At 44.6% G+C, this 24,733-nt stretch overlaps 1 protein-coding gene across 3 annotated transcripts in view; it reads right to left on the bottom strand.

Annotated features, from left to right (window-relative positions):
* Positions 1-21,294: 21,294 nt before the first annotated feature.
* The window catches only part of itpr2 (inositol 1,4,5-trisphosphate receptor, type 2), a 295,275-nt gene continuing 291,836 nt past the window's right edge, over positions 21,295-24,733 (bottom strand). For all 3 annotated transcript variants that reach the window (XM_068004673.1, XM_068004674.1, XM_068004675.1), the window contains one exon: positions 21,295-24,468. In XM_068004673.1, coding sequence (XP_067860774.1) covers positions 24,382-24,468 — 87 coding nt within the window. In that variant the 3' untranslated portion in view covers positions 21,295-24,381. The remainder of the gene's footprint in view (positions 24,469-24,733) is intronic.

Here is a 24,733-nt window from a genome sequence, read left to right as displayed (position 1 = left end):
ACGCACACACATGAACAAACACACGTACACAAGTACGCAAACACATGCGAACACAAGCACACACACACCAACGCAAACACAAACAAACACACACACACACAAACACACAAATGAACACACGCACGGGCACATACACCAACACATACACCAACACAAGCACGTGCACATACACACACAGGCACACACACAAACTCGTGCGCACACATACACACCAGCACACACATGGACATAAGCACACACACACACCAGCACATGCACACACACACACAAACACTAACACGTGCACACACACATGAACATGCACACAAACACATGCACGCGCCCACACACACATACACAAGCATGCGCACACAAACACACATCGCATACACACACGCAAAAAAATGCATGTGCACACACATAAACACACAAATGCACACACATGAACATGCACACCCAGACACATGACACACACAGAAACACACGCATTCACACATACACGATCACGCACTCACACATTCATGCACACAAACACACATGCGCACACATACGCACATGGACACACACAAACGCACACACACGTACACACACATGGACACCACACATGCACACAAGCACACACACATGCTCAAACATACACAAACATATGCACGCGCACACACACATATCCTGATTTTAACCCTGCCCGCCTGGTGCAAACGAAACAAGTGGATGACTAAAATAGCCGTCATTCATGTTGTGTTCCTCCCGATGCCATTTTAACTTGGCAAACAAATTGTTGTTTTATGACAGACATCTTCCCAAGGGGCAACTAGGAATGGGCAATAAATGCCGGCCTTCCCAGCGATGCCAACACCCCAAGAATGCAAAAAAGAATAGCAGAATTGTGGGGGAAAAAGCAAAACTAAACAAGCAGTGGTAGGGTTGCCAACCCTCCTGGAATGTCCTGGAGTCTCCAGGAATTGAAGGTTGATCTCCAGGGCACTGCTGCGAGCAACACCGGGGAGAAAAACCAAAGGGGCGTTAAAAATATTGTGCGCTTTTTAAAAATTTTCTTTGAACACTTTCGCTTATTAGTTATAAAAAGCATCAGCGATGGGGGAAAAAGGCCGTTTGTCTGAAGTTGAGAATCATCCAGTCGGGTAACAAAGAGTCTGTCCGCTTCTCAATCGGCCGAGGGAAGGCGGCTGTCGTGCAAATGGACGTGTTGGTCGACCAATGGAGGAGGCGGGGCAGTGGGAGGCAGGAGGTCACATGATAAAACCTCCAGGAATACGTCCAACCAGAGTTGGCAACCCCACTCAGCACCTTTGTGGAGAGAATTGACATTTCGGGTTGGAAGCCTTCTTCAAAGTTTGCCTGTTCTCTCCACAGATGCTGTCTGAGCTGCCGTGCCTCTTTGTTTTTTAGTTAATAATTTGTTGCAACTAGAACAACTGCTGTGACAAAAGTCACATTGCTGAAGTTAAAGTTGGGATTTGGTTCAAATTGGATTTAAAAGTAACGTTAGTGTTTCAGACCCCATTGATCAAAGGTTTTGTTTTGTGGTCATTGCGAAATTTAGTGAGAGGCCAAGACATTTCGTGAAAAACACCATCCAGATTGAAAAGTGGGAGAGGGAAGATGAAGAAGCAGGGATTAAGTGGGGGCGAGTTTGGAGTTGAAACATCTGTAAATTATAGGAAAAAGGCAAGACTATGGGGTGGTACAGAGTTCCACCATTTTAAATTCCTGGGAGAGAATGACTTTGGGTTGGAGATAGTGCAATGAGTGTGGATTTCAACTCAGTGACAATCGGAGAACGAACACGTAAAATGGTGTGCTTGAAGCTTAGAAAGCAATGGTCATTTGTATTAATTTGGATATAAATAATTGGGGAATCATTTTTCACAAGTGTCCACATAGGCTATCATGCAAACACGCCAGAAATACAAAATCGAGCTATAAAACTGAGCTGGCAATAGGAAAATTAACTGCAGATTGTTAGCTAAACAAACCATTGCAGAGACAAACTCAACTATCAATCAAATTTCTGTATTATAAGGCCAGAAAAAGGACTAGATCTTGTCAGCAGAAGTCATAAAGGCTCTAACTGTCTTGAAATTTTTATAAACCACTGATGGGTATTTTGTTTATACCACATGTTGAGCGATGTTCTGAGTTTGTTTTTCTTTTAAAGGCTGAGTTTGATGCTACAAAATGACACAATTCCGCTGAAGGTTTCCATCCTTTGGGACACAATCCATGATATGGAGTTGCTAAACTGTGAGATAGGTGGCAGCTGGTGAATGGAGGTGGGTTGGTTTGTGAGCACATGAAAGAAAGAAAGAAAGAGAGAAAGAAAGAAAGAGAGAAAGAAAGAAAGAGAGAAAGAAAGAGAGAGATAAAGAAAGAAAGAAGGAAAGAAAGAAAGAGAGAAAGAAAGAAAGAGAGAAAGAAGGAAAGAAAGAAAGAAGGAAAGAAAGAAAGAGAAAGGAAGAAAGAAGGAAAGAAAAGAAAGAGAGAAAGAAAGAAGGAGAGAAGGAAAGAAAGAAGGAAAGATAGAAAGAAGGAAAGAAAGATAGAAAGAAAGAGAGAAAGAAGGAAAGAAAAGAAGAAGGAAAGATAGAAGGAAGGAAAGAAAACAAAGGGAAAGAAGGAAAGAGAGAAAGAAAGAAGGAAATAAGGAAAGAAAGAAAGAGAAAGAAAGAAGGAAAGAAAGAAGGAAAGAAAGGAGGAAAGAAAGAAAGAAAGAAGGAAAGAAAGAAAGGAACGAAAGAAGGAACAAAAGAAAGGAGGAAGGAAAGAAAGAAAGGAGGAAGGAAAGAAAGAAAGAAACAAAGAAGGAACGAAAGAAAGAAAGAAGGAAAGAAAGAAAGGAGGAAGGAAAGAAAGAAAGAAAGAAGGAAGGAAAGATGGACGGAAAGAAGAAAAGCACTTATATAGTGCCTTTCATAACCTCAGGTTATCCCAAAGTGCTTTACAGCCAATGCAGTACAATTTTGAAGCATAGTCACTGTTGTAATGTAGGAAACCCGGCAGCCAATTTGTACACAGCAAGGTCCCACAAACTGCAATAAGATAATGACCAGAGAGTCTGTTTTTTAGTGATGTTGGTTGAGGGATAAAAATTGGCCAGTACGCCAGGGAGAACTCTCCTGCTTTTTTTTTGTATAGTAACATGGGATCTTTTACGTGCACCTGAGAGGGCAGATGGGGACTCGGTTTAACGTCTCATCCAAAAGACGGCACCGTCGACAGTGCAGCACTCCCTCAGTACAACACTGGGGTGTCAGCCTAGATTACGGGCTCAAGTCTCTGGAGTGCAACTTGAACCCACGACCTACAGACTCCGAGGCGAGAGTGCTACTTTTTTCCATTGCTACAGCTCACTATTGTAAAATGAAAGCAAACCTGATCAGTTAGCCCCTGCACTTACTGTAGGAGCAGCGTGAGGTAACGTAGGCTTGATAGCTGAGTGGTGCAGTGTAGCAACCTCAATGTCCTTCCTCCATCTGGGACTCAGGATTGAATTCAGCCCAGGCTGAGGGCGGGGGTCTCTGAAAGTCTACCCACCCAGCGGAAACAGGTAAAAATGACCGAGGTTACTCTGTGCTCCCAGAGAGTGCGGCTCCGAAACTCACAGCTATGGTATCGTCCCTCATCTCTGAGCCACGCTGCCTGCTTGGAGCGTTGAATTATTGGACTCTCTATTCTTACCTCAATTTAGAAAGTCTGTTTCTTGCTTCCCGTCTATTACCAGCTCTTGTGTTCATCTTTGTTTTTGTTTTTCTAATTTCATTCTTCGGATGTGGCTTGGCATTTTTTTGCCCATCGCCAGTTGGCCTGAGATGATGATGGAAACTGAGTGGCTTGCTCGGCCACTTCAGAGGGCATTTAAGAGTCAACCACGTTGTTGTGGGACTGGAGTCACATTTAAGCCCAGACCGGGTAAGGACGGCAGGTTTCCTTCCCTAAAGGACATTAGTGAACTGGTTGGGTTTTTAACGACAATCCGACAGCTTCATGGTCACTTTTACTGATACCTGCTTTTTATTTCCAAATTTTCTTTAAACTAAATTCAAATTCTCCAACTGCTCATGGTGGGATTTGAACTCAAGTTCCCTGGATTATTAGTCCAGGCCTCTGGATTTATTATCTGTTGCTTAGTGTTGAAATGCTCAGTGAGAGTTTCCATTGGATCGCCAGCATTTATCTACTCACTATGGGGTCAAGTTTCCTCCAGTCCAGGCGGAATTGGCTGAACCAGCGCAAAAGAGCGGGGCATTTTAAACGTAGGTGAGTTATGGCCAAATCAACCTACCTTCGTGTTTTCCGCGATCTTTTACACTGGCTCGAGATTCAATTCGCTGGATCAGGCCCCGCCCACAAAACTGGCCACGCCTCCAAGTTGAGATTGCGAGATTGGGCTGGTTCAGGAAGGCTCTTAAAATCGTGCTCGTTTTTATAGACGCACAGGCACTGGTAGGCACGTTTTCAAAGTCTTTTCATATCAAAAAACATTTCATTTACTAAGAAACGAACAAGTGTACACCAATGAAACTATTAAATGATTCAGTATAGTTTTTTTCAGTGATTTTAAATCAGGTTACTCACAGGTGGAAGACTGGACACCCTTATTAAAAATGCTTCTTTTTGGTGATAAACTAATTTTCAGCTGTATTAATAAAACTGCACCAGGTTAACACTTTTAAGTACATCAAGGAATACTTTTTAATGGAAAGAGAGAAAAAAAAACGATTACGTTCTATTACATGCCTGATTGCGCTGGCTCATGGAAGATTTTACATTTGTGATTGAAAATTAATTTTAGCGGAAATTTGAAGCCTAACCTAACTGGCGCAATTTCAAGCGCATTTTGGACACAATTTCCCGATTGCGCCCAAAACAGAAACTCTACCCCGTCTATCTTTTTCTCTTTATTGCATTTTGAGCCTCTATTGCCTTGCCTATTTAAATGTTATTTTTGATGTACTTTGATACATCTGTTTTGTTTTTCAGTGCAGTGTAAAAATATCACATACTCAGCTGATGAGATACAAACAGCGGACCTACTTTGCAAACTAACAGGTAATGCAAAGAATACAATTAAAATAATACATTGGATGGCCAATGGAAACATTTCTTAATTTCAAAACGAATCCTGTAAGACTAAGTGGCAGAATACAGGTAAATTATCTGTATTTATTTGGACACATAAGAACATAAGAAATAGGCCCCTCAAGCCTGCTCCACCATTCAATCAGATCATGGCTGACCTTCGACCTCAACTCCACTTTCCCGCCCTATCCCCATATCCCTTGATTCCCTTTGTATCCAAATATCCAACGATCTCAGTCTTGAATATACTCAACGACTGAGCATCCACAGCCCTCTGGGGTAGAGAATTCCAAAGATTCACAACCCTCTCAGTGAAGAAATTCCTCCTCATCTCAGTCCTAAATGGGTGACCCCGACACACTTTATATATTAGGATAAAATACGCATTTCATCACCTACTGAGTCTAATAATTTTCATCGCAACAAATCAAATGATTAGAATGTCTACAGGGGGGATCTTTATTCTAGAAACGATGCAGATATAGATTCACCGTAAATAAATAACTGCGTGACACTTTTGTATTGTGAGGATTTTGATTTTCCTGATTTTTGAACGATAAATAAATCCATGAAATTAAAACTCTGCAAATCTTAACATAATCTTAAAATTATAGCTGGGCCATTCAGGAGTGAAATCAGGAATTACTTTTTCACACAAAGGGTAGTGGAAATCTGGAACTCTCTCCCTGCAAAAGGCTGTGGATGCTAGGGGGTCAATTGGGGCTTTCAAGACTGAGATCGATAGATTTTTGTTAGGTAAGGGTATTAAGGGAAATGTAAATAGAGTTGAGGTACAGATCAGCCATGACCTGATTGAATGGCAGACCAGGTTCGAGGGGTCGAATGGCCTCCTCCTGTTCCAACGTTCCTAAATATTATTGAGCTCCTTTGTCTCTGCACCTGCTATAAAAATAACATCAATTTAAAAAATCATTATTTAAAAAAAATTGTTTTATGCATTGTGCCTGTTATATCCCAATGAGTGTGACACAACATGACCAAAAGTCAGCCTTGATGTTCAGTGGAAGTGGCTTGGATTCCCGTTCTATTCAGGCTCTTTGATCACTTGTACTGTGCTCCTTGTTGAAACTGCCTGATTTCACTCCTGAATGGCCCAGCTATAATTTTAAGATTATGTTAAGATTTGCAGAGTTTTAATTTCATGGATTTATTTATCGTTCAAAAATCAGGAAAATCAAAATCCTCACAATACAAAAGTGTCACGCAGTTATTTATTTACGGTGAATCTATATCTGCATCGTTTCTAGAATAAAGATCCCCCCTGTAGACATTAGCAGTGCAGGTGGAGATATCTTTGCATCACACAGATGTGGCACAATAAGTGTGACTGATATGGACTCTTTTTGGCCTTTCAAATTTTTACATAGAATTACATAGAATATATACAGCACAGAAACAGGCCATTCAGCCCAACAGGTCCATGCTGGTGTTTATACTCCACACGAGCTTCCTCCCTCCCTACTTCATCAATCCCTTCAACATATCCTTCTATCCCTTTATCCCTCATGTGTTTATCTAGCTTCCTCTCAAAGGCATCTATGCTATTCACCTCAACTACTCCAGGGTGGTAGCAAGTTCCACATTCTAACCACTCTCTGGGTAAAGAAGTTTCTTCTGAATTCCCTGTTGGATTTATTAGTGAATATCTTATGGCCCCTAGTTCTGGTCTCCCCCCGCAAGTGGAAACATCTTCTCTACGTCTACCCTATCAAACCCTTTCATAATCTTAAAGACCTCTACCAGGTCACCCCTCAATCTTCTCTTTTCTAGTTTGTGGCTGTGTATTCTCCTCAGCTCTGTGCATCCACATTAGATAATATTCAGAAAAGAGCACCAGAGCGTAAATTTGGGCAAGTTTCGATTGTCTTGGTTTAATTCCATCTCCTCTTCCCTCGAGCCCAGACTTCAGAAGATAATGCAGGATCACAGGGTTCCTAAACAGCAATTTGTTCTTACCACCAAAGGGCAAATACTCCATGTGCCCTTACAAACAGCTGGTGTTGAGCATTTCTTTGAAGCTACAAATGATGTCTATCATATTTTTACTGATACTGGGCTTTTAACCTGTGCCAAACTGTCAGCCGATGCCAAGCACTTTGAACAGTAGTGCGAGATTACCTACTACAGTCAATATATACATTAACAAGTGGGGGAGAGCAATAAAACTCCTCACTGTGTAAAGCTGTGTATCCACAGACAAAAAGAAAGAAATTGCATTCATATAGCGCCTTTCATGACCTCAGGACATCCCAAAGTGCTTTACAGCCAATGAAGTACTTTTGAGGTGTAGTCACTGTTGTAATGTAGGATACGCAGCAGTCAATTTGTGCACAGCAAGATCCCACAAACAGCAAGGAGATAAATGATCAGATAATCTGTTTTTAGATGTTAAATGAGGGATAAATATTGGCCAGGACACCGGGAAGAACTCCCCTGACCTTTTATGTCCACCTGAGAGGGCAGACGGGGCCTCAGTTTTTAATGCAAAAGACGGCACCTCCAATGGTGCAGCACTCCCTCAGTACTGTACTGAAGTGTCAGCCTAGATTTTGTGCTCAAGTCTCTGCAGTGGGATTTGGAAACCACTCTGAGGGGAGAGTGCTATCCACTGAACCACGGCTGACCACACATTGCGCAAAAGGAAAAGGAAAAGGTCTAGGAAAATGTCACCTAACCTGTCAGCCAATAGGTTGTCAAATCAGATCTTCGTGCAAAGCTAATTGATTTTCTCTATAACAGGAAGAAAATATCTGAGAGCCTTAACTGTCAGGGCCACCCGGGACAATAAGGATTACTCATCTGATGCCCCATATCTTTTGAAGTATTTCAGGAGTCAGGGAACATTGGAATGGATACATCAAAGCCTCAGCAGCTGTTGGACGACTGGTTTGTACCAGGGCTCTAGGATGTTGGGAACTAGAATAGAACTAAGGATTGGAGTCTCTCCTGTGTTGGGATATTTATATCCAAGCTCATGTTGATAGCCCCATGGCAAATTTCAATGGTGATAATTAAAGCAAAATGGCTTACCAAACCTCACGAATATTTCAGGATGTTTGATCTTCAAATTTTGGGGGAAATGATAGGCACAAAAAACCCATGTATGCACCTCAAGTGGTTACTGAATTGCCTGGGATGTTTCCCCAAATGTTAATGAAATTTCAACAACTCAAAGGGTTAAACAGGACCTACAGAAATCAGCAGAGTTTCCTACATTACAGTGGAACGACACTTCAAAAGTGCTTCGTTGGCTCTAAAGTGCACTTGGGATGTCCTGAGGTTGTGAAAGGCGCTATAGAAATGCAAATCTTTCTTTCCTTCTTTCTTTCATTCCGATATTGGTTCATTCATTGCGCTGTTCATTGGGTCAATGATGCCCATAAAGGTGAAAGGCAAGAGTGAACCTGGGCCACAATAGGAAAAGTTTTCTTCATTTAATCATTTGATTCTCAAGGTCAATGTCATTAATGATGAGGAGTGAACGACTACTCATTTTTTTGTATCCAGTGTCAACGCTGATTGCTCCCAGGTCAAGTACAGAATGTGAGATGCTGATTGCCTCATCTTCACCCTCAGAGAACATCTCTCCTGTACCAGTGCAAATTTCATTTCCTCACATAATGGGCTCGATGTTACCAGGGCTGCGGGTTCGCGGCGGGGGGGTCTATTCGCGCCCGGTGAAATCAGTCTGCCCTGCGCGCGATCGCAGGCTGATTGGATCCACTTACCTGGTCTTCCGGGTTCCCCGCTGCTGATCTGCGCGTCGGGCGGGCTGCGCATGCGCAGTAAGGTCTGTCAGCTGAAGGAGCTCTATTTAAAGGGGCAGTCCTCCACTGACAGATGCTGCAACAAATAGCAAAAATTACAGCATGGAGCAGCCCAGGGGGCAGGCTGCTCCCAGTTTAATGATGCCTCACTCCAGGTATCATTAGATGGGGTGAGGAGGAGGGGGAGGACAGAGATCTTCCCCCCGGTGGGCAGGAAGAAGCGGCCTGCCTCTGCCACCAGGAAGGCCTGGCTCGAGGTGGCAGAGGAGGTCACCTGCACCACCAACATATCGCCCACCTGCATACAGTGCAGGAGGCGCTGCAATGACCTAAGTAGGTCAGCCAAAGTAAGTACACTTACTCTTTCCCCTACACTCCATCTGCCACATCACCACCCCCACCCCACATCTCCTTCTGCACTGCCAACACTACTCTGTCACATCACACCTCATACCCACTCAAAGCTCATCCTCATCTTACCTGCACCTACTCACCTCGCCAGTACTCATCCCGCCACTACCACTCAACCTAATCCTCATACAATCTCATGGCTCTATCTCATACTCACCCTCTCGTGCATCTCTTTCACGGTCAGCCTCACTCAACCTGCCACTACCTGTGCTGCAGCCACAGGGCATGCATCACATATGTGCAGTAGGAAGCGTAAACCAAACATGTCGTGAGCATGAAGGGGATGCACAAGGGTGTTTGAGGGTTTGTCATGGTTGTTACTTATATTGAATTTCTGACCAACTCACATTACATATTATATTGGCACCACTACTGCCATGTCTTCGCGAATTTTGTCTGGTTTGTGCAATAATGCCCGTTCCTGAGGATCACTATGAAGACCCACAACTGATGCCACCCATTGTGTCACTGCAGAGTGGGTGTAGGTGTATTCGCAGGGCTCTTTTGTGCAGACGACTGAGAGACGTCGGTGATGTCCCCGGTGGCACCCTGGAAGATGTGGAGGAGAAGTTGTTGAGGGCAGTGGTGACTTTGACAGCGACAGGTAAGAAGATGGTGCTCGGGCCAACCGGGAGCAGCTCGGCATGAAGGAGGCTGCAGATGTCCACGACTACATGTCGAGTGACTCTGAGCCTCCGTGTGCACTGCTGCTCAGAGAGGTCCAGGAAGCTGAGCCTCGGTCTGTGGACCCTGTGGCGAGGGTAGTGCCCTCTGCGAAGCATCTCTCTCTGCGGTTGCCCTCCCTCCTGCTGTGCAGGTGGATGTGTCACAGCACTGTGTTGTGGAGCTCCACGTGTCAGAGGTGAACGGCGAGGCTGGTGATGTTGTTCGCCCTCCGAGGAGGTCATGACTGCAGCTACGGCGGCCCCCATCCGGAAGATGTACATCTGAGGGGGTCCGCAAGGTAGGTACATGTCTCTGGACCCTGGGGTGAGTGTGCAAGTTGGTGAATTTTCTTGTCAGGAGGAGGGTGGTGGAGGCCAAACTTTGTCTCAAGTGACAGAGTGGCCTCCTGCAATGAGTGAGGGTCTCCCCCCACACCTGTCAAATGGACCTTTGCAGCTGCCACAGGCTGACAGCTGCAACACGTCCATTTGAACTGGGAGCATTTCCCCCTGTATGGGAAACAGTCCCAGTTGTCTCTAAAATCCCACCTCTTCTCACATATTCCCTTAATCAGGTCTGTTAATGACCTGAAATACCTAAGTAAATACTTTCAAGTGGCACCGCGCTGGCTTTAATTGCCTGCGGGATTCCCACATGCGGGGGCTGCGCGCGCACGTCGGCGCGTCTGTGGGGAACCTGGAAGTGGGCGGGTTGGAACCGGGCTCCGGACCCCCTCCGGGATTCCCCGATTTTCGGAGCCCCCCCTGCCAGGAACGCACCCGATAGCGGGTGCTAAAATAGAGCCCAATACATCCTGTGGCCTCTCTGAGGGAGTTTGTGGAGACAGTTTTATGTTGTGCCGACATCCATCAGGAGCTGGGTTCAGACTGCCCAAACGCAAAAATATTGTGCAGCCAGTGTTGCAACATGGTGCAGAGTCTCACACTTTCACTTTTTAGTGTTCTGGTAAATTTCCCCTGTATCCCTCATCTTTCCAGAGATACAGGGAGGATCCTTCCAGTATCCCGGATATCCTGTCCCTGATCCTTCCTGTATCTCTGATGCTCCCTGTATCTCTGATGCTCCCTGTATCCCTGATGCTCCCTGTATCCCTGATCCTCCCTGTATCTCTGCACCTTCCGGTATCTCTGATCCTCCCTGTATCCCTGATCCTCCCTGTGTATCCCTGATCCTCCCTGTAGCCCTGATCCGCCCTGTATCCCTGATCCTCCCTGTATCTCTGCACCTTCCAGTATCTCTGATCCTCTCTGTATCCCTGATCCTCCCTGTGTATCCCTGATCCTCCCTGTAGCCCTGATCCTCCCTGTATCCCTGATCCTCCCTGTATCTCTGCACTTTCCGGTATCTCTGATCTTCCCTGTAGCCCTGATCCTCCCTGTATCCCTGATCCTCCCTGTATCTCTGATGCTCCCTGTATCCCTGATCCTCCCTGTATCTCTGCACCTTCCGGTATCTCTGATCCTCCCTGTAGCCCTGATCCTCCCTGAGGCCCTGATCCTCTCTGTATCCCTGATCCTCCCTGTATCTCTGCACCTTCCTGTATCTCTGATGCCCATAAAGGTGAAAGGCAAGAGTGAACCTGGGCCACAATAGGAAAAGTTTTCTTCATTTAATCATTTGCTTCTCAAGGTCAATGTCATTAATGATGAGGAGTGAACGACTACTCATTTTTTTGTATCCAGTGTCAACGCTGATTGCTCCTAGGTCAAGTACAGAATGTGAGATGCTGATTGCCTCATCTTCACCCTCAGAGAACATCTCTCCTGTACCAGTGCTAATTTCATTTCCTCACATAATGGGCTCGATGTTACCAGGGCTGCGGGTTCGCGGTGGGGGGGCTATTGGGCGCGTGGGTAACGCGCCCGGTGAAATCAGTCTGCCCCGCCCGATCGCAGCCTAATTGGATCCACTTACCTGGTCTTCCGGGTTCCCCACTGCTGATCTGCGCGGCGGGCGGGCTGCGCATGCGCAGTAAGGTCTGTCAGCTGGAGGAGCCCTATTTAAAGGGGCAGTCCTCCACTGACAGATGCTGCCACTAATAGCAAAAATTACAGCATGGAGCAGCCCAGGGGGAAGGCTGCTCCCAGTTTAATGATGCCTCACTCCAGGTATCATTAGAGGAGGACAGAGATCTTCCCCCCGGCGGGCGGGAGGAAGCGGCCTGCCTCTGCCACCAGGAAGGCCTGGCTCGAGGTGGCAGAGGAGGTCACCTGCACCACCAACATATCGCCCATCTGCATACAGTGCAGGAGGCGCTGCAATGACCTAAGTAGGTCAGCCAAAGTGAGTACACTTACTCTTTCCCCTACACTCCATCTGCCACATCACCGCCCCCACCCCACATCTCCTTCTGCACTGCCAACACTACTCTGTCACATCACACCTTATACCCACTCAAAGCTCATCCTCATCTTCCCTGCACTTACTCACCTCGCCAGTACTCATCCCGCCACTACCACTCAACCCAATCCTCAAACAATCTCATGGCTCTATCCCATACTCACCCTCTCATGCATCTCTTTCACGGTCAGCCTCACTCAACCTGCCACTACCTGTGCTGCAGCCACAGGGCATGCATCACATATGTGCAGTAGGAAGCGTGAGGCAAACGTGTCGTGAGCATGAAGGGGATGCACAAGGGTGTATCTCTGCACCTTCCTGTATCTCTGATCCTCCCTGTATCCCTGATCCTCCCTGTATCCCTGATCCTCCCTATGTCCCTGATCCTCCCTGTATCCCTGATCCTCCCTGTATCTCTGCACCTTCCTGAATCCCTGATCCTCCCTATATCCCTGATCCTCCCTGTATCCCTGATCCTCCCTGTATCTCTGATCCTCCCTGTATCTCTGCACCTTCCTGTATCTCTGATCCTCCCTGTATCTCTGATCCTCCCTGTATCCCTGATCCTCCCGATATCCCTGATCCTCCCTGTATCCCTGATCCTCCCTGTATCCCTGATCCTCCCTGTATCCCCGATCCTCCCTGCATCTCTGATCCTCCCTATATCCCTGATCCTCCCTATATCCCTGATCCTCCCTGTATCCCTGATCCTCCCTGTATCCCCGATCCTCCCTATATCCCTGATCCTCCCTGTATCTCTGATCCTCCCTATATCCCTGATCCTCCCTGTATCCCTGATCCTCCCTGTATCCCCGATCCTCCCTGTATCTCTGATCCTCCCTATATCCCTGATCCTCCCTGTATCCCCAATCCTCCCTGTATCTCTGATCCTCCCTATATCCCTGATGCTCCCTGTATCTCTGATCCTCCCTATATCCCTGATCCTCCCTATATCCCTGATCCTCCCTGTATCTCTGATCCTCCCTGTATCCCTTTAATTGATGGTTAAAGGATTTGATAGGGTAGATAGAGAAAAACTATCTCCTCTGGTGAGGCAGTCTAGAATAAGGGGGCATACAGTTAAAATTAGAGCTAGGCCATTCAGGGGTGATGTCAGGAAGCACTTCTTCACACAAAGGGGAGTGGAAATCTGGAACTCTCTCCCCTAAAAAGCTGTTGAGGCTGGGGGTCAATTGAAAATTTCAAAATTGAGATCGATAGTTTTTTATTAGGTAATGGTATAAAGAGATATGGAACCAAGACGGGTAGATGGAGTTAAGATACAGATCAGCCACGATCTAATTGAATGGCGGAACAGGCTCAGTGGGCTGAATGGCCTCCTCCTGTTCCTATGGCACTTCTTCCAATAGGTCTTAAAGCTCACAAAAATGTTGTGCAAGAATTGGAATTGGTTTACCTCAGTCAAGCTTACTGTTAACAATTGCTTTAATGCATTAAAGTAGGTAATGCATTAGCACTTTAATTAACTACAGAGAATGTGACAACTGCATCACGAGTAGAGTTACAACAACACAAAATGGGCAGTAATGAATGCTACGGCAGGCAGCCCAATTCAACATTAAACTCCTTAACCTGTAACAAGGGGGGACCAGGTAAACAATGCTGGCCTGCACGGAATGTCATTTTGCCTACACCAGGATGACCAGCTGTGAGGAGAATTGGGAGCACATTTTATGGCTTGTACTAAATTTCCACTGCTTACAAGGGGCACTGCACTGTGAGCCCAGGGGGATTTGAGTGAGGAGCCCTCAAGAGGTGATTCTGCCCATCCTTCAGACCCCGCATCCGTTTGTTGTGTCAGCTGTGGCTCAGTGGTAACACTCTCACCGACAGAAGGTTGTGGGTTCAAGTCTCGCTCCAGAGACTCGAGCACATAATCTAGGCTGACACTTCCAGTGCAATACTGATATTGGTTCAATCGGTGCGCTGCTCATTAGGTCAGTGATGCCCATGAAGGTGAAAGGAAGTTATTCCAACCTAGATGGGTTTTTTCCCCCCATGGAAATAGTAAAGAAAACTGGTGCAGTAGAAACTATCTTCTGAAGTTGAGAGTAAGGCACATTAGACAGTAATAAGGAGCCTTATTCCAGTGGATAGTGCCTCAATTGAAAAACCATTCTACTCTCCACCAATGACATCCTTCAACTTGATGAATTTACCATAAAAAAACATTAAATTTATGAAGACAAGATAGCAAATTTCTCAGAAATAGTGTGCTGGAATAAAGTGCTGCAAGTGATAGAAGAATGAGAACCTACACGCTGAGTAGGTGTGACATTGAGAAGAATTTATATATATGTAGTGTGCGAGAAAGTCACGCTCTATTGTGAGAACAGCCTGGGTAGATTCCTATGTGAATTGTTAAAGAGGCAGGTGAGCAGCTCTTTCTGTGAGATGGGGTGACTGAATTCTAAATCTATGCTATATGGAGGAGATCTCAAAATGTCATCCATTATACTGAATATTAATATATATATATCTCAACTAGCTTGACATTATTATATAAATAGCTAATAGCTTTCTACTAGATATTGAGTCATGATACAAGACAGTCTAACAATAGAAATCTAGTTAAGAAGCATCATGTAACAAATACGCATCTGCTTTGTTTTGGATCAGGGCTGATATGAAGGAGTTATGTTTCACCAGCTGCAGAATATGACTCAACCCCGAGTTTGTCTCATGACTTAAAACTAACTTTTAAATAGTTCAGAGAATAAATATAATGATTATCTTTTTTCTGTGCGCTGGACTGAGCCACCACAAGGAAAGGAGAAAAAGGAGCTCATCTCAGACAAGTGAGCTAACCTTTATTGGGAGTAACCAGAAAAACATTGGACATCCTAGAAACTGAGGTAATGTCCAGGGAATCTGGATGGGTGACTACAAATGCAATACCTCAAATTAAAGGGACATTATCATCTGGTACTATTGCAAGTCATTTTATTGAGTTGATAAACAGAAGTGTTCAGAGTGACATAGATCAGGGCTGTGGTATCTGCCTTATATTGTGATGTGCTTCAGTTAAAAGGGTAAACCACTGGCATTAAAGGGTATTGAGAATGGGCTATTCCTAGCTGAAGATTCCCTGTGCAATAGCCAGACACCCATTTACCAAAATAACCATCAGGAGATACACTGGGCAAATGTTTCCACACATGTTTTTAATATTAATTCTGCATATCTGAATAATTAATTTTCAAAACAGGAAAAATTGTAGAAGTGAGAGAATAAAGAGTACTACGCCATATTCAATTAAATAAATGGTTTATACCTTATCGACCTCTAATAAATCCATACCTCACATTTTCCTACAAGGCCGATTTAGTGAAGTGCATACATGTTTCTTTTTATAAATGAAGTACAGCTATGGAGAGCCCAGTGTGTCACTTTGTTGATCATTAAACCTGTTGTCTCGGTGTTATTTAAAGATAGACCCTTTAGTATCTGGGGCCACTAAATTGACAGTAAGATACAATATTAATAACATTTGTAGATGTGCTAAATAAAGAGGAAAGAAAGAACTTGCATTTATATAGTGCCTTTCATGACCTCAGAATGTCCCAAAGTGCTTTACAGCCAATTAAGTATTTTTGAAGTGAAGTCACTGTTGTAATGTAGGAAACACGGTAGCCAATTTGTGCACAGCAAGATCCCACAAACAGTAATGAAATAAATGACCAGATCATCTGTTTTAGGTGTTGGTTGAAGGATTAATATTGGCCAGGACACCAGGGAGAACTCCTCTCTCCTTCGAATAATGCCATGGGATCTTTTACGCCCAACTGAGAGCTTAGACTGAAACTTGGTTTATCGACTCATCCAAAAGAAGGCACCTCCAACAGTGCAGCACTCCCTCATTACTGCACAGAAGTGCTAGCCTAGATTATTTGCCCAAGTCTCTGGAGTGGGACTTGAACCCACAATCTTCAGACTCAAAGGTGAGATTGCTGTTAAATATTCTGTGAATATACAGAATTTACACAACTAGATTATCACTTTTTACTTCAGATAATCCCTTTGTAACAAAGAAAAGATAAATTCAAAACCACAGTGGTGAATGAGAAGCCCTGGCTTGCTGTGGTGACTGAAGTGGATGTACAATTGCAGTATTTATCTCATGTAGCCATAGCTCCACATCATCGCTAGGGGCCCAGCACAATAACTAGAATCATAGAAAGGTTACAGCACGGAAGGAGGCCATTCGGCCCATCGAGTCTGTGCCGGCTCTATGCAAGAGCAATCCAGCTAGTCCCACTCCCCCGCCCTATCCCCGTAGCCCTGAAAAAAATTTTCTTTCAAGTACTTATCCAGTTCCCTTTTGAAGGCCATGATTGAATCTGCCTCCACCACCCCCTCGAGCAGTGCATTCCAGATCCTAACCACTCGCTGTGTAAAAAAGTTTTTCCTCATGTCACCTTTGGTTCTTTTGCCAATCGCCTTAAATCTGGTCCTTGACCCTTCCGCCAATGGGAACAGTTTCTCTCTATCTATTCTGTCTAGACCCGTCATGATTTTGAATACCTCTATCAAATCTCCTCTCAACCTGTTCTTTTCCAAGGTAAACAACCCCAGCTTCTCTAGTCTATCCACGTAACTGAAGTCCCTCATCCCTGGAATCACTCTCGTAAATCTTTTCTGCACCCTCTCTAAGGCCTTCACATCTTTCCTAAAGTGCAGTGCGCAGAACTGGACACAATACTCCAGTTGTGGTTGAACCAGTGTTTTTTAGAGGTTCATCATGACTACCATGCTTTTGCACTCTATGCCTCTACTTTTAAAGCCCAGGATTCCATATGTTTTTTTAACCGCTTTCTCAACCTGCCCTGCCACCCTCGACGATTTGTGCACATAAACCCCCAGATCTCTCTATTCCAGTACCCCTTTTAGAGTTGTGCCCTCTAGTTTATATTACCTCTCCTCCTTCTCAGGGGACAGAGAACCATTCCCAGTCACTGACATTTTTCTTCTTAAGTTTTTGGACAAATAAAAGAATTCTGGAAGCGGGCTAGACAAGTGGGCTTAAATTCCGAAGGCTTAGTTGTTCGGTGATGATATGTAGCTCAGTGTCAAATTTTGTTTGATAACGTTCCTGTGAAGCGCATTGCGATGTTATTACTACATTATAGGCGCTATATGAATGCAAGTTCTTGTTATTGTTGTTGATATCTTCCATCCCAAGGAATATAAAGCTGTTCCTGTGTAACCCGTGTGCCTGTGAGGTGTCTGAAGCGTACACATATATTTTGGTATACCCTCCAGTTTGTGAAAATATAACAGGCTGAATATAAACTGCAGGGTGAAGCAAATGTCTCTTTTTAGTGCTCTAACCTGCGGAGTTTGATTTTTTTTCAACTACCTTCCGGCCTCGACGGACTGTGAAAATGTAAGAGTGATTGTCCGGGTTAGCAGACACTCCACTAGGCCATTGGAGGGCGTATCGTAGATTCATAATTAAGTTGTTGCAGTTATAGATTAAACCACGATATAGAAATCTGTAAAATAACACCGTGAAGATACTCCAATTGCCTTTGGAGATATTCCTTTGCCTGTAAAGATACCCAAATAAAGTTCAATTGAACCTAATCTGGGAATGATAGATAGCCTAGTGTAGATGTAACCTTCTTCAATTCTCAAATAGGTCAGTCTCCGAATAGGAATGAAAAGTCCACAGACCAAAGGTGGGGAATAGTTGCAGTATTGTCCTTTTGAAAGACTTAGTCCATTCAAAAGAGACTAGGGGGTTCAATTTAGACTCCCTTCGCCCGGCTTTAATGGGGTAGTAATGACCTCAAAATGGGGTCAGTAGCTTATCACAAGATCTCCTGCACTTCAGTCGATGGATGAATAAACTTTCTCAGACCATGGCACAGGCTATACAAACTTACTGAACATTAATCAAGCAAATGAACAGTACTTAGTACTAACAGTACATTTACTGCAATTACAAGCTTTACAATCTCCTCAAATAACAAGGATGTTTCTGGACTAACCCTCAACGTGATGCTAACCATTGAAAAATGGTTACTTACTTCTTGTGTGGCTATTGGCTACCACAGAGCCTCTTATTAGCCTGTGTATGCCTGACAGCCTCAGACTAGCAGGTAGCTGACACAATACAGTCCAAGGTATAACTCCAAAATTCACTTGTAGAACTGGAACAAAGGATATTAAAAAAAAACTATATTTCTCATAACTACATTGGGGTGGGCTAGACAGAATTCCATATCCCATGTATCTTTGCTGGTTGAAGTCATTTCTAGTATCCTTTGAAGCTCCTTGGAAACCACAACATAAGAGGCGAGTGGGAATGCCGCTTTAGCTTGGAAATGTAATAAGAATGCCACCTCATATATTAATAGCATTTTGGGAGAATCACAACAAGCAATGAGCCCCACTCCAGAGACTTGAGCACATAATCTAGGCTGACACTTCAGTGCAGTACTGAGGAAGTGCTGCAGTGTCAGAGGTGCTGTCTTTTGGATGAGACATTAAACTTAGGTGGATGTAAAATATCCCACGGCACCATTTTAAGAAGAGCAGGGGAGCTCTCCCTGGCCAATGTTTATCCCTCAACCAACATCAGTAAAACAGATTAAGTGGTCATTTCTCTCATTGCTGTTTGTGGGATCTTGCTGTGCGCAAATTGGCTGCCACATTTCCTACATTGGAACAGTGACTGCACTTCAAAAGTACTTCATTGGCTGTAAAGTACTTTGGGATGTCCTTTAGATAAAAATAGCCAGAAAGTAAGACATGATAGTACGCTGCACTATCACATTTCACCAAACAGTGGCAGGGTGAGGATTCCTTTCAGTGACTGCTGAAGATTGCAGGAGGTGTACCTCGCTCTGGTTTCTCCCTTGCACGTATCGGTCAGTCACAGAGCAGTCATTAGCAGTGAGCTAGGAGCACGTCACCTAGCTGCACTTTCAGCCAAAGAGTGGTACGTGGCAGAGGGATCTAAGGCTGCACTTACAGAGCAGGGGCTAGTCTGAGATTGGCAGACGCAGTTCTGGTTCCAGCCAGCCAGAACCGTGTTTATACTGCCTGGCTCCTGCCTGGCTGGAACGTTTCCTGTTTTGGGGGAGCTCTTAGAACTGCCAACACTGGACGTAATCCTGGAGGTTTCATTACATGACCACCTGCCTCCAAACACTCCACCCCCACACTCCCGCTATTGGTGGCTGGACACATCTATCCTCACGGCACACTGCCTTCCCATGCCAAGTGGAAAGTGAACGGACTCTTCGTTACCCGATTTGGATGATACTTGACTGTCAGTCAAACAGCCTTTAAGTCCATCTCCAATATTTTTATAACTAATAAATGAAAGTGTTCAATGAAGTGAAAAAAAAACAATTTTTTTTAATGCCGCTACGATATTTCTACTAATTTGCTCGCAGCAGTGTCCAGGAGATTAATTCCTGGAGACTCCAGGACAACCCTAGAAGCTCGGTATATGGCTGGATACACACAAGAAGAGCGGTCTTCCATCAGTTAGAGAGTGGGCAGGGGAGAATGTCTACCCTCCAAACATTTCAAATAAGGTCAGGGTCCAGTGTCCTGTAATCACTCCTTACCCCCTCCACCCAAGCTCATTGCAAACCAGGTTTGACACTACACTGGACTTGCATTCATTGGACCACAGAACAGGAGTAGGCCATTCAGCCCCTCGAGCCTGTTCCGCCTTTCAGTTAGATCATGTCTGATCTGTAACTCAATTCTATTTACCCGCCTTTGCTACATATCCTTCGAAACCCTTACCTAACAAAAATCTAGCAATCTCAGTCTTGAAAGTTCCAATTGACCCCCAGCTTCCACAACAATTTGGGGGAGAGAGTTCCAGATTCCCACTGCCTTTTATGTGAAAAAATGCTTCCTGATTTCAGTCCTGAATGGCCCAGCTCTGATTTTAAGGTTATGTCCCATTGTTCTGGATTCCCCACCAGAGGAAAGTTTTTCTTTATCCACCCTATCGGATCCGTTTTTCATTTTAAACACCTTGATCAGACTACCCCTCAACCTTTTAAACTCAAGGGAATAAGAGCCAAGCTTATGCTACCTGTCCTCATAATTTAACCCTTTAAGCCTTGGTACCATCTGATGAATCTGCGCTGCAGCCCCTTCAAGGCCAATATTTCCTTCCTGAGGTGCAGTGCCCAGAACTACCTTGCTGGGGCTTTTCTGGCCCTGGATCCATTTGACGACAGCTTTCCCTGGCGATTGGCATTGTGCGCGAGGTTATTATTGCATCGGGGTCTGAATGACGTCATCGAACCCCGACTTTTGAATATTTATGAGGCCTTCGTCTACCTGCAGCGACCGCCTCCCGAAACCCAGGAGCTGAAATAGCGGGAGTGCGGTGCAAACGGGGAGACAAGTTCTCCGCCCTTGCACGCGCCATTCTCCTCAGGTGTGGGGGAGGGTTAAAATCGGGACCTTGGTGTCTGTAATGAGGCATGGATCTGACAACACTTGACCTACACAAGGTTCATTGTCTCACATGGAAAGTGCTCGGGGCTTTGGAAAATAACGTGGGGATAGAGTCAAAATATCTGGTGTTGGAAGAGTCATCAGAATAGATATGATGTCGAGCAAGAAATCGAAAGGGCTGGAGTCTCTGCAGGAAAGAGGGTGAGGAGAAATGTAATGCAAGTAGTTATAGGCGACTGTGAGCTTGTAATAAATACTTAGGGAAAGTCCAGCTTGGTTAGCAGCTAGTTCTGGTCTTCCAGGTCTATTTGAGCTTTTTAGAAAACCTCTTAATGGCAATTCACTGTTGATTAAGAGGATTACCTGATTTTTTGTGACATTGGCTGGCCTACTATGCAGGGAATTGCTAGCTTGGGTCATGAAAACAGGAAAATAAGGTTGCTTTGTAATCTTCAAAACAATAATCAATGGTTAGCTCCTCAATAGTACAACTGCAGCAATATCCAGGCTGTGAGGGTTAATTAAATACACCTTTTCACTAAAAAAGATAAGCTTTATTAGTTTAAAAGATACAAATACATCATCCAGTCATAACCAATTAAGACCTTCACCTCTTTTTACAAAGGCTATACAAATAATACTAGTTAAAACAGCTTTGTAATGTTGATTTAATTGGAGATTTCCATTGCCTCCCCACTATTTTGAAGTTCATGCAAGATATTCAAACTATAACCATATAAATACCAAGTTAAAAAAATCAAACCATTTGGGTTCTTTGCTGCAGCAAAATATCTCAGTGATTTCCCTCATTAATATACAAAATTAATATTTTAAATGTCACACATCCTTAGTAGTTCAATTGGTTCAGAGTATAAAAATATTTTTTGCTTTAGTACCTTTGCAAATTTTGATGACATCAAAAGGTTAGATACATTCAAAGTGGTTTTAAAAGAGCAAAAGTGTCTTTAGTTAAGATAAGTAGTTGAGGCCCAGGAGGACAGCTGTATAATTCACTGCGTCCCAATAATCCTCATCTGGATATGTTCCTAAATCCTTGCTATTCCTTCCACTCACTCCCCTCTCCCTTTTCAATCAAACCATTTTGGCCCCCAATATAAGCTTTCTACTGCGGTTCAAGGAACAGGCACAAGGTGAAGTGGCACATTGGCTCAAGATACCCTTTATATTTTTGGTCCAGTTGTCCCAGGAATCAAATATTCAGCAATGTACGACTCTTTCACACAGTCCAGTTATTCTGGCCACAATACTCAGCGCTGTTGTCAATCGGTTCATTACAAGATGGTGACCACAGAGGACTGAACACAGGAGCAAGGGTAGGCTATTCAGCCCCTCGAGCCTGCTCCGCCATTCAATTAGATCATGGCTGATCTGCACCTCAGCTTCATTTACCCACCTTTTCGATACCCTTACCCAACAAAAATCTATCAATCTCAGTCTTGAAAATTTCTGTTGGTTCAGCATCCACAGCCTTTTGATAGAAGAGAGTTCCCGATTTCCACTACTCTCTGGGTGCAAAAGTGCTTCCTGATTTCACTCCTGAATGTACTTGCTGTAATTTTAAAAGATTATGACCCCCTTGTTCCGGATTCGCCCATCAGAGGAAGCAGTTTCTCTGTATCTACCCTGTCAAATCCCTTCATCGTTTTAAACACCTCGATTAGATCAATTGATAAGGAAGCATGTACTTATTCTGTAGGAAGCAAATGAGGTTTACAGACAGGAAAATTGGAATGCAGTGCGAGCAAGCATGAAGGCAAGGTTACACCAGGGAATGTACAGAGAACATCCCTAGGGTAGATATTATGACAGGCATCGGACCACATGTGTGTCAATGCTTCAATGATCTGTGGTCATCATCTTGTAATCAACTGTGGAACACCACCACTAAATATCTTGACTATGGGGACACGAAATGCAGGAAACGCATGAGGATTACAAACAGGAAGAAGTCGTGCGGCAATGACCATCTGCTAGTGGGATAAATTAAGAACAAATTTAGCAGCTCAAATCTGGGCATCCATGAGGTGCTGTGGGCCATCAGCAGCAGCAGAATTGGATTGCACCACAATCTGTAACCTCACGGCCCTGCATATCCCTCACTCCTTGATGACCAACTCTGGTTCAATGAGGAGAGTAGAAGAGCATGCTGAGAGCAGCACCAGGTGTACCTAAAAATGAGGTGCCCACCTGGTGAAGCTACAAGACAGGCTAAAGTCAATGGGGATCGGAGTCATATCCAGTACAAAGGAAGATGGTTTTGCTTGTTGGAAGCCAATCATCTCAGCCCCGGATCATCGCTGCAGGAGTTTCTCTGGGCAACAGCCTAGGCTCAATTAATTTCAGCTGGTTCTTTGATAACCTCTTTGTTGATGATTACACCATGTTTAGCTCCATTCGCAATTCCTCAGGTAATGAAGCAGTCACTGCCCTCATGCAGGAAGCCCTGGATAGTATTCAGGATTGGGCTGATAAGTGGCAAGTAACATCCGCACCAGACAACTGCCAGGCAATGACCATCTCCAACAAGAGAGAGTCTAACCACTTCCCCTTGACATTTAATGGCATTACCATCGCCAAGTCTGCCACTATCAACATTCTGGGTCATCATTAATGGTCACCATTAACCAGAAACTCAACTCGATGAACCATATAAATACTGTGGCTACTAGAGCAGGTCAGAGGATGAGTATTCTGTGGTGAGTGACTCATCTCCTGACCCCCAAAGACTCCCCATCACCTACAAGGCACAAATCACGAGTGTGATGGAATACTCTCCACTTGCCTGGATGGTGGTGCTGCAACAACACTCAAGAAGCTCAAAACCATCCAGGACAAAGCAAAGGTGATCGGCACCTCATCCACTAGCCTAAATATCCACTCCCGGTGCATCGTGGCTGCAGTGTGTACCATCTACAGGATGCACTGCAGCAACTCGACATGGCTTCTTCAGCAGCACCTCCCAAAACCGTTACCTCTCCCACCTAGAAGGACAAGGGCAGCAGGTACATGGGAACAACACCACCTCCAAGTTCCCCTCCAAGTCACACACCATCCCGACTTGAACACATAATCGCCGTTCCTTCATTGTTGCTGGGTCAAAATCCTGGAACTCCCTACCTAACAGCACTGTGGGACCAACTTCACCACACGGACTGCAGCGGTTCAAGCAGAAGGGCTGCCTGCCTTCTCAAGGGGCAACTAGTGATGGGCGATAAATGCCAGCGACGCCCACATCCCGAAAATGAATATAACAAAATAAAAAATGGTCACCATCTTGTAATCAACCGTGAGACAACAACGCTGAGTATTTTAATTATGGACACGAAGTGCAGGAAACGCATGAGGATTATGAACAAGAGTGCAGGGCGAGCAAGCATGGCGACACCATCAGCAAGGCCACTCAAGGGAATGTATAGAGAACATCTCTAGGGTAGATATTAAGGCAGGCCTCTGGCCATGCGGGCATCCTTCTAAATTGCTTCAATCCAGTTATTAAGGCACTTTTTAAATATCAAAACAGGATCTCAACAACGAGCATTATTCGTCCCCAGTACATGATTTTGTGGATAAATGTCCTGAATACCAAAGTCATTGGTCCTCAGTGTGCTGCCACGTGATGATTCATGTGTGGTGTGTTCGGTCCTAGAAATCCCAGTCGTTGCTTGTTCTTCCTTTGCTCAGTCATCTACAGAATAAAATAAAAGCGCATCAAAATAGAATCATACAGCACAGAAAGAGGCCATTCGGCCCATCGTGCCTGTGCCGGCTCTTCGAAAGAGCTATCCAATTAGTCCCACTCCCCCGCTCTTTCCCCATCGCCCTGTAAATTTTTCTTTTTCAAGTATTTACCCAATTCACTTTTGAAAGTTACTATTGAATCTGATTCCACAGCCCTTTCAGGCCGTGCATTCCAGATCATTAAAACTCACTGCGTAAAAAAATGTCTCCCC

This window comes from Heptranchias perlo, chromosome 24 (assembly GCF_035084215.1).
Source record: "Heptranchias perlo isolate sHepPer1 chromosome 24, sHepPer1.hap1, whole genome shotgun sequence".
NCBI classification, from domain to species: domain Eukaryota; kingdom Metazoa; phylum Chordata; class Chondrichthyes; order Hexanchiformes; family Hexanchidae; genus Heptranchias; species Heptranchias perlo.
This window is presented reverse-complemented; position numbering and strand designations above follow the sequence as displayed.